The sequence below is a fragment of the Vidua macroura genome, chromosome 10 (assembly GCF_024509145.1).
Source record: "Vidua macroura isolate BioBank_ID:100142 chromosome 10, ASM2450914v1, whole genome shotgun sequence".
Classification (NCBI taxonomy): domain Eukaryota; kingdom Metazoa; phylum Chordata; class Aves; order Passeriformes; family Viduidae; genus Vidua; species Vidua macroura.
Genome location: NC_071580.1, coordinates 4,917,633 through 4,928,452, shown reverse-complemented (window position 1 = coordinate 4,928,452; position 10,820 = coordinate 4,917,633). Strand labels below are relative to the sequence as shown.

Here is a 10,820-nt window from a genome sequence, read left to right as displayed (position 1 = left end):
GCTGCCTCCTGAGGGATGGGACACAATAGATCCAGCCCCTCTAGATGGGCAGGAGTGAAAAAAGATTGTGCTGCAGCACACATACCCTTAGAATTTGTGGGGACAAGCTGGAAAGGTGGGGAGATACACCCTATACAGATGTGTGGGAAGTTACTTTACTGCCTCTGATCTCACCTTGTTCTGCTCACATCTTATTTCTTGGGTACACCATTCTCCTTTCGTACAACAGCAGTCTGCAGCTGGGGAAGCACGGTTCTGTCTGTGCCTGCAAAGGGCAGAGCAGAGGACAGCAGTAACACGCTGAATTGAAATTTAATTGCAGGTAAATCATGTAGAAGCGGGTGGCTGCTGCAGCTTCACATAACTGGAGCCTGGCCGGGCTCCTGCCAAGATCCAAGGGCACAGCAAAGATACGGAGCGAGGAGGCAGCGATCGCAGCCACGGCTGCGGGACCGGCCGCGTGTGCTGAGCGCCGCGGGGCGAAGTGTGCGGGGACAGAGCGCTGAGAGCGCCGCCCGGGGAAGGGACCCCTGCTCCGGGAGCACGGACCGGCGGCACCGCACCGGGGCACCTGGGCACGGCACCGGGGCTCCGGGAGCACGGACGGGCGGCACCGCGCCTGGGGCGGCACCGCGGCTCCGGGAGCACCGAGAGCCGACACCCGCACCTGCCCAAGCGGGCGGGGGCGGTGGGGCAGGGACCGGGGGCGGACCCGGCGCGGGCTGAGCCGCGCTGCGCCCGCCGGGGGCTCGGGAAGAAAGTTTGGCGGCTCGGGAGCGGCCCGCGGGGGTCGCAGCGGGGCCGCTCCGCGCCCACGTCTCCTGTGACGCGCGGCAGCGGCAGCGCCCGCCCGCCCCGGGCCGGGGGGAGCGGCGGAGCGCGGAGAGGCGGAGCGGGGCCGCCCGTCCCTGCCCGTCCCTGCCCGCGGCCGGCCCCGCACCTGCCCGGGCGCGCAGCGGGCACCGCGCGGGGCAGGGCCGCGCCGCGCCGGGCGGGGATGCGCAGCCCGCGGCGCCAGGATGCGGGAGGGGAGCGCGGGCGGCCGCGGCGCGGAGAACCGGACGGGCGCCGAGCCCCCGCTGCACCTGTTCCCCGTGCCCGTGCTCACCGGCATCACCGTCGCCTGCGTCCTGCTCTTCGTCATCGGGATCATCGGCAACCTCATGACCATGCTGGTGGTGTCGCGGTTCCGGGACATGAGGACCACCACCAACTTCTACCTGTCCAGCATGGCTTTCTCCGACCTGCTCATCTTCCTCTGCATGCCCCTGGACCTCTTCCGCCTCTGGCAGTACCGGCCCTGGAACTTCGGGAACCTCCTCTGCAAGCTCTTCCAGTTCATCAGCGAGAGCTGCACCTACTCCACCATCCTCAACATCACGGCGCTCAGCGTGGAGCGGTACGTCGCCATCTGCTTCCCCCTGCGAGCTAAAGTCATCATCACCAAAGGGAAGGTCAAGCTGGTCATCCTCTTCCTCTGGGCCATCTCCTTCATCAGCGCCGGCCCCATCTTCATCCTGGTGGGGGTCGAGCACGAGAACGGCACGAACCCCCTGAGCACCAACGAGTGCCGAGCCACAGAGTACGCCATCCGCTCGGGGCTGCTCACCATCATGGTCTGGACCTCCAGCATCTTCTTTTTCCTGCCCGTGTTCTGCCTGACCGTGCTGTACAGCCTCATTGGGAGGAAGCTCTGGAGGAGGAAGAGAAAGAACATCGGTCCAAACACTGCCATCAGGGATAAGAACAACAAGCAAACTGTGAAAATGTTAGGTACGAGTCCTCTTGCTCTGTTTTTCCAAAAGGATGTGTGTGCTTGTGTGTGTGTGTGAGAGAGAAAAAGACGGGGAGCTCTCTGATAGTTTACTATAGTTCCTTCCAAAGGAAAGAAAACCTTTCATACAAAAGGCTAAACCTCAGGGTGGCTGTGGGATAACTCTTCTCCTCCCTTAGATTTATTTCTAACTGGTTTGAGCTGGGGACTCCCAAACAGTTAAACAAACATTAGTAAGACTCCCTGACAAGGATGAATACTACAGTTATAATTAGCCTGTGCCCTGGAGATTTTTGAGTGTTTTAGCTCTTTGGTTGTGGATACCAATGTTATTTACAGAGAACAGTTTATTTGATTTTTAAACAAAACTAAACCTTTCTCAAGCCATGAAGTTGAGCTGCAGACTACAGCCAGGCAGGCAGGGCATGATGTGCATTAAGATTCATAGGAAAAGTGTATCAAGGTTTTAGCAAAGAGGGGTTATTTCCTACCAAGCTTATGAAAATTAATCTGCATTTTCATATTAGAAAAACCCCAGGATATGCTGAACCAGGAGCACCGAGTCTCCTTTGAGGTCTGTGATGCTGTAAAATCTCACAGACTGTAAGGAAACAGGATCAGGACAACAGACACTGTCATTCCTAACTTTGTGTATCGACACTGCTGAACGCTTTAAACAACGCTTGCGGTTGGCACACGGAAACACGAGTTTTAACATACTAAGTCAGTGCATGTAGTGGCAGTTTGATACACAAACCCAAAAAGTTGTCCTGCAGTTTAGTGTCTGAAAACTGCAGAATCCTGCTGCCACTGCGTACTTTTATCCAAGCCAAAAGTCCTCTGCAGTGCAAGTCATCCCGAGGATTCTGGGGGGCACAAGATGCTCTGCAGGAAGAAGCTTTCACAGGCTCCTTTCAGCAAGGTTGAAGTGGTGGGCTAATGAGGCAGACAAGAGGTGGCAGTGAGTCCTAAGTACCTTAATTATCAAATAGGAGCCTATCTGATCTCTTTGTTCATGTCCTAATTTATTACTATGCAGCAGCAGGAAGAATAATAAAACCCGCAGCATTCTTTATGCCCTTTCAGATACGTTTTATGATCAATAGAATTACTTCAGTCTGGTAAGCGTGACCTTGAAAGTAATTAATTGCTCACATTTCTAGAGGTTCAGGATTATGAACTTCCACTGACTATAAGTAAATTACATATATTACTGCCACACTTATATTTCCATATACTTAACTGTAAAGAATTTTGAAATAAAAAAGTGCTTATTTCTGCTCTGAGGTGTTGCCACAAGCATTGCAATATTTCAGGCACTGATTTTTTTTTTCCTTTTACAAGGTCTGAGAACAGCCAGGCAGTGGCAAGACTCTCCTCTGACAGAGAGCCAATATTCCTTAAATGATAACAGACTGATGCTTGATAGAAAGATGGGAAGAAGTTAGTGAGGGCTCAGTGGCAGCAGATGCTCAGTGCAGTCAACTCTCTCACTGGTGTTAATGTTCTGTTTAAAATTTAGAAGGCACTTTCTGAGGCTTTATCAAGTCATGGAACATCAAGTAAATTGGATTAGCATCAGAAGTTCTTTTAACTGTAAAGATAGGTTATGCTTCTGGGACTGAAATTAAACACCTAAATGTACAGCCTGACTTGCTAAGGAGCTATCACACCCCATTCCTATTGAAATCCATGGGTTTCTGCATGCATGGAGATCAAACTGTCAAAAGACTGACTAGGGATATTGCATGCCTACATGTGCTTAAAATTCTAGTCATAATAGGCTGTGCCTTAAAGTCTGCTCATTCATAATGACCATCATGGTAATATTCATTACATGGATTCAAATCCCCATGTGAGCTAGGGAATCATCTGAATTTTGTAGTGAAGATAGTGAGGGAAAACTGGAAGTGGTTGGCTCAGGAAGATGCAGAGCTGGAAAACCTATTCTGAACCTCAAACTCTGGTGCTTTCCACTCCACCACAAGTCCTGCATAAGCATCCTTTTAAACTTGGGAATGCTGGTGCAGAATTTCTGGGGGAAGATACCTGTAACGATTCTTCTCAGTAATTTGAATTTTATGATCTTCTAAGACATGATATGAGGATAGCTAACACAAGCAGGTTGCTAACACAACCTGCCCACCAGGGCCAGGTTGGACTGGACTTTGAACAACCTGGTCTCATGTAAGGTGTCTGCTCAAAGCAGGGGGCTTGGAGAAAGATTTTCTTTAAGTTCCTTCCAACCCAAACAATTCTGTGATTCCATGAACAGGTTAACTGTAAAAATTGCTTAAGAATGTCAGAAACCCTTGCTCGAGTTTTATGGTTTTTCTCTCTGTAATATATTAATAGATACTCTCAGAGCAATATGAAAAATAATAAAGATCAAAGGCACACAGGAAATGAACAGAAACAATTTCCCTTTCTCTCAGATGAAAATTCCAATGGGCCAGTGTTCAGAGATATACACATTCCCATTATTCTACAGACATGATATTTACATGTAAATGCAACCATTCTAGTAATACAATATTACAGATATACTGTATAACTATAATTATGTAGTTATATACTACACATTTGGTTTTACTCTTCTTGGGAGTAACTTATGTTCAAAAAAATGGACAAACTGGAGAAATGCACCAGTCTCATCTTATTTTGGCATATATGCTCTACAAGTCCCCATTCTGTGTTTTATTTTGGGGCCTTTGCCTTTAACAATTTTGCTTTTTTTCTTAAATAATTTTGCTTCCCAGTGATTACATTCTTCATTATAAACCACAGTGTTGAGTCTATCACATATAATTTGCTTTTGTTAAACACTGCAGATGATAGATGGTTATACTTTTTTGGTAACCATTTGGATTCTTTAATACTCTGTTGATGCAAACATTTTATAGGTCAGAAGTTTGCTACATCAGATTAGTTGGGCAATACTCAGGCAGCCTGTTTAGATATGATCCAAGTGTATTAAGTATCACCGATTTATACTCTCAGAGAATGTATTGAGACACAAGTGAAAGCTTAGGGGAGGCATTTTCACACTTTGTGATTAATTTGTTACATGAACAGAGCTGCAAAACAGAATGTTAATCACCTGTATGTTGATACTCACACTTAACACACTTTCTTCTGCTGTTTTTATTTTAGTTGTGGTGGTATTTGCGTTCATACTCTGCTGGTTGCCTTTTCACGTAGGACGGTACTTATTTTCCAAATCCTTCGAAGCTGGATCCCTGGAGATAGCAGTGATCAGCCAGTACTGCAACCTGGTGTCCTTTGTCCTCTTCTACCTTAGCGCAGCCATCAACCCCATCCTCTACAACATCATGTCGAGGAAGTACCGCGTGGCCGCCTGCCGCCTGTTCGGACTCCGAGCCCTGCCCAAGCAGAGCCTCTCCAGCAGCAAGCAGGGGAGCTCCCGCGGGTGGACAGAGCCCAGCGTCATCACATGACACCAGGCACCCCAGCATCACCCGCCGAGTCCCCCAGAAAGCCATAACGGGAGGGGAAGAGGGCGAGGAACGGGAATCCCAACGCTGAAAGCGCTACTCCGGTCATCACCCGGATGGGCTGGGAGGCGCGGTGCAGGCAGTTAAAGATACGAGGGGAAAAAAGCCTGAAGTTTGGGACTCTGAGAGGAGAGACACGCGGTCACAGAATTTGGCAGCGCTCCAGGTGTTATTTTTGTGCTGCTTTTGCCCGTTTGATTTTTTAACGCTGACTTTAGCCCAGAACTAGGCTGTGCCATCCTGAGCAGGCAAACGTGGCCCGCTTCACTCGAGAGTTTGTACGACTTCAGCAGCGCCCATTCGAGCTGAATTTTTCCAGAGTTAGCTTTAGTTTTGCTAAGAATTTTGTTAGCATCTAATCAGACCCTAGAGAGATAATACTGAATTGGTTTTTTGGAGTAGCAAACAGGAAATTTGATACACTTTTCATAATATCAATTTTTAAGTAAGCTCATGTTTTTCTCTGAATGAGGAAAATTATTTCTTAAAAAAAAAAAAAAGAGATATAAAATGGAGAATTTTTAAACATGCTAAAAATAAATAACCTCCATGTCACATCCAAATAGAAAGGAAAAAAAAAAAAAAAAGCCTTCACAGTAGTGGCTTAGAATGTGACTGTACTGAAATATTTTTTTAAAATATATATCAGTGCGACAAGGACAGTGCTGACTTCAGGCATGCAGTGATGCTGTAAAAATGTGGAATGCAATCACCCACCAATGTCTCTTTTTTTTTTTTTTTTTTTACTAGATGAATAATCTGTACTTGTTCTGTTCATTTTGACTGTGAATGACTTGATGTGTTTGAACTTGGAAGCTTTTAATTGTTTCAATATTTGTAATGAGTTTGTGGCTACCTGTCCCTAACTGCGCCCCACTGCACCCCAAAGCTTGCTGAGGACAGGTATCCTGCCTGTAAACCCCCCATGTTTCTGTTTAAAATCTGTCCCAGTGCCACATCCCCCTGTAAAGCCTGTGTGCATTTGTGCTCGTTTGCTCGTTTGCTGCAGTGTTGAATTGAGAACATTTTGCATTTTTTAACCACCATGACCTGAGAAAGTAATAGAAAAATCTGCATTAAGAGACACAGGCAGGCACATTCTCATACTTGATTCATAAACCCCTTAAATTAGGTTTTTATACCTCAAATGTGCCATTTCAAGGCAAACCAGAAAACGTTCCATCTTCTGTGCTAATGAATATGGCTTGTATTGTCTCACCAACTGGGTTTTGTGCCCTACAGAGCTGACAGAACTTCAGAGCATGCATGTGTGATAGCAGCTTCCTGTTCATTTGGTTCTAGTGTTTATCCCCAGCTGGTCCACAGCCCTCTGTCCCTGATGAATTTTAATTCTTACTAGTGAATTGTGTGTCAGCAGAACTCTCCTGCCTTCAAACCCCCGCTCACACCGATGGGCCACTTTTCCCCCCGTTACACCTTCAGCTGCTCAGGTTGAATCCACAAGAGATATTGACCTTTTCTCTATATTCAGTGTCTTTTCTATCACCTTGCTGGGGCCAGGGGCTGGTTGCTGCTCCTTGGTGGCACCTGAGCCTGTCCCCTCCCCACTCCAGGAGTGCAAACACCCACACCGAGGCACTGCTGCACTGCAGGATCACCTCCTGCTTCACCTCTACCCACAGGCACCTGGCTGTCCACGCTGTTCTCTCACTCACTGACTGACAAGCAGGTCTGGTGGCAGAATTCATGCAACTCAGGGAAACAAGACATTTGGGAACAATGGAAAGAGGGTGCAGATGTGAGCTCAGTAACAAAATGTCTGTACAAACAAACCGATCACACACACCCGGCGTCACATCGGTGTTTCAAATCTCAGCTGTGTCTGTGCTGTTAAATGTGAACAGAAAAAGAAATAAAGTGATGAGACCCTTTATAACCCTGTGGCTCTGTGGTGGGGGAGGAACTAGGGTGATTCAGACAACTGGATTTTAATTTTTTTTTTCTCACATTTATATTTTAATTTTGTTCCCCAAAACAAAACAGTTTTACTGTATAACTAACTTGTTTAGGCTATTTTGTTTAATCAGAGTAACTGATTAAACATTAAGGCAACATTAAAGTAGACACATTTGTGCATACAAACTATAAACATACTAATAATTTCATTTAGCCTAAACATTTCACCAGGAGAAAATGTAAATTTTAGCTCTACCGGCACTGTAAATTTTTCACAATTTTGTGTATAGAATGAAATTGAAAACATTTTATCTGGAGTCATAAAAGTCAGAAAGGCACTGGCTGCTCCTTGGGAGGGGGGACAGAACTTCTTCCTTCTGACTGAGGAGTTGGACTCATTTCTCCAAGTCCTTGGACAAATCTAGCAAAATACACAAATTATTATTATAGAAAAGTAGCCACTTTCATAGGATTCTTGCACAAGCAGTAAAATACTTCATATCTAGCAGGGAACAGAAACATTTAACACACTGTAGCTGTCACTACACCAGCCATTAGTGTTGCTGCCCTCAGTACCAAAACTTTTCTATATGGAGTCTCTAACGCCAGTGGGGTCACATCAGCATGTGCTGAGGAACTGCAGCTTCAAATTGGTACATAATGAACTGCTTTTATATGGAAAGCAGGAAAAAAAAAACCACACCTCAAAACCTGGATAACCCTCACTTTTGCATCATAAAATCAATTTTTGTCTGATGCCTCCAAAAAGATATACACATCCCCACACACACTGATGGATGAACCCAGCATTGCTGGTCTTGAGTGTTATTCAGAGAATCACAGAACACAAAAGGGACCTTAAACACCCTCTAGTCCCAATCCTCTGCCATGGGCAGGATGCCACCCACTAGATCAGATTGCTCAGGGCCTCATCCAACCTGACCTTGCCCAAGAAATAACTTAATTGGGAAAAAAAAAAAAAAAAAGTGAGCAAAATTTGAAGAGCGTATTTTACCTAAGAGCAGTGAAATCAGTCCAAGGTAGGCATCATGTGTCCCAGGTACCAACAAGGGGCAAGGCTCCTCCTGCCTTGTCTCTGGCAGGATGAACAGGGGCAGAGTGGATGCTGCAGGTGCAGAGGGCAGTGGCAAACAATCTGTGCTGGCACAGTGATGCTGAAATGTCCTGGCAAACAGTTCCCAGCACAGACAGAGCCTTTCTCCTCTGCTTCCCAGGGCACTTCTGTAGCACCTCATGTTCCTGACAGCTTCTCCCCAAAGCCTTCCCTACGTGAAAGGGCAGAGCTGTGCCTCTCATCCAGTTTTGGGCCTGGACATGGTTTTTGAGGTCCATTTTTCATGGGGGGAAGACAAGAATGCCTTGCAGGCACTGGGCTGTTCATTGGTGTGGGAGACAGGGCAGCTCTGCAGGAAAGAGATTTTTAAGGCTTGAACCTTTCCATTTCTGGAACTTCTTCTCTGAGGGAACAAACCTTGCCAGTTCTGACTGAAAAAAAAGCATAGAGACTGTAAGAGTCAAAATTTTGCTGTATTCTTACTGACTTGAATGTAAGCAGCCCATAGAGAAAATAGCTGAAAGTTCATTCATTAAACAGTCCCAGTTTTAAAAGCTTTTCTACCTCTACATTTTGTATCACAGCTCCACAAATAAACAAGAACAATTTGGCTGCATTTTCTTTCTTGGCAGTGAGTTAAATTGGTGATGAAATAGGTCAAAAGGACTTTACCAGAAAGCTTCATTCATTTTACAAAAGTACCTTTGATGGAGGCACACACAAGCAGAAAATCATGTCCTATTGTAATTCTTGCCAAAAATAAAATATACTGGAAAACTAGCACTTCCTGTCAAAATCTGAATTGATAGAGATTGAGAAGTTATGTAAGTTTGTATCAAATTACATTTGCATAAGCCCATTACAATCAGCAGTTTTTGGATACCTAAACACCCAGGGAAACCCCCTCTCTGTCATGGATCTGCTGTTTTTAGGATGCTGCTGCTCTGAGCCCAGTGGATGTTTCTGGATAGGCTTCCACAGAGCATGTATCTTTTGCAAAAATCACGTGGCCTTGAAGAGGTAAATTTATACCTTGAGAAGTAAATTCAAATTTGGAACAAAAAAAAATCAAACTCATCTCCCAGGGATGGCCCTGCTGTTACTCCTCCACATCCTGAACCACCCTCCTCACCCCCAGCTGAAAGCACCATAACTGCATTTTACCCTCACAACTGCCAATAAAAAGCACCAGCCCTATTTTACAAAAATGAAATCGAAGCCCTTGGCATTTTAACCCCTTGCTCAAACCTTGCTGTCCCAGAGTGTTGGGGTGTGGATTCACTTGCACCCTTTGGATGTCATTCCTGGGTTTCGGCTGGATCTGGCAGCTCCCAGCATCACTTTTCTGTTCCTGAGCTGTGCTGCCAGAGTGCTCAGCACAGTAGCCCATTTATTCCCAAACTTTATTTGGGAAACAAGCCTCTGGCTGACACTGCAGAGACACCATGTACTCTGTTTCCACAGCCCTGGCTCTGCATCCCTTCTGCCCATGGTGAACCTCCACCTGCAGGGGGTTTGTGTCTCACAGGAATCCTTGCACCAGCCCCTGGGCCTGCACACACACAGGAAACCCTCGGGATGAGCCAGCAGATGCAGATGCAGGAGCTGGATGTCCCGGGGCCCCCTGGCAGTTTGCACTGTTTGACACCACTTGCTGTCAGGCACAGGCAGCTGCAGTCACACCCTGCCCAGCGTGATGCCAGCAGCACCTGGAGAGCTGAAAGCTCCTGTGGTGTTAATGGGAAATCTCTGCTCCTTTGGGCAGGTCCATCATTCACTGAGGGCAGTGACACACACCCCCTTCAGCCTTCTCCTCCCCCATCCCCACCTGATGGACCACCCGGAATCCTTCCCAGCTCCACATAAACTTCACAGGAGCAAAACCATTTCCTCACACAGAGATGCTTGCCAATGGCTTTTCCCTCTGAAGCACGAGTTCTGGTGAGAGACAGGTAAAACCCACAGAGGTTTGGCTTTGTGTCCCACGTTCCTGGCCAAACTTTTGCCCACAGCAGTTGCCAGATGATGGGGTCCAGCTGTGCCAGCTCTGGCAGATCATGAAACCACAGCCCTGCTTGCTGCTGTTTAGGAAAAAAAGCAGAAAATCAAATGTTAGATCAGAATTTGCCTCTTATCTCTAAATTGTGATTATGCAAGTACAGTGGAGAAAAGGAAAATTTAATCCATCTTGTATTGATGCAGGCTAACAGGTTTCTGCAGTCACTCACTGTCAAGCCTTAGTCCTGTTGTCATTGCAGCACACAATATAGCACATTAGCATTATCCCACGTAACTAACACACTTTGTGGGTTTTTAACAGGCTTCCTCAGTGCTTTTTCCAGCACCGAGGTCTCCATTTCCTTCCAAGTCCAGTGCTTGTGTGTTGTGGCCCTTCCCCATGTCAGCTGTGCATGGGTGCATGCCATGACTTTTTCCCTAAGACCAAAACTCAGGGCATCTCATTAACTCAATTACCTGGATCAGGACAAAAAGCACCTGGGCTTCATCTTGGAGCTGACCTGGTGATGCTGAGTGCTCG

General features: G+C 46.7%; 1 protein-coding gene across 1 annotated transcript; it reads left to right on the top strand.

The window, feature by feature from the left end:
• The first annotated feature begins 1,019 nt into the window (after positions 1-1,019).
• GHSR (growth hormone secretagogue receptor) lies at positions 1,020-7,145 on the top strand. Its single transcript, XM_053986380.1, has 2 exons — positions 1,020-1,773; positions 4,928-7,145. Exons 1-2 carry the CDS (start codon positions 1,020-1,022, stop codon positions 5,230-5,232), a joined length of 1,059 nt encoding a protein of 352 aa, XP_053842355.1. The 3' UTR covers positions 5,233-7,145.
• Positions 7,146-10,820: the final 3,675 nt, after the last annotated feature.

What these genes read in the sequence shown, in the direction of transcription:
- GHSR (XM_053986380.1), top strand. Translation starts at nt 1,020, where the DNA reads ATGCGGGAGGGGAGCGCGGGCGGCCGCGGCGCGGAGAACCGGACGGGC. An exon ending in GCAAACTGTGAAAATGTTAG is followed by an intron (nt 1,774 to 4,927) that starts GTACGAGTCCTC and finishes TTTTTATTTTAG; the next exon opens with TTGTGGTGGTATTTGCGTTC.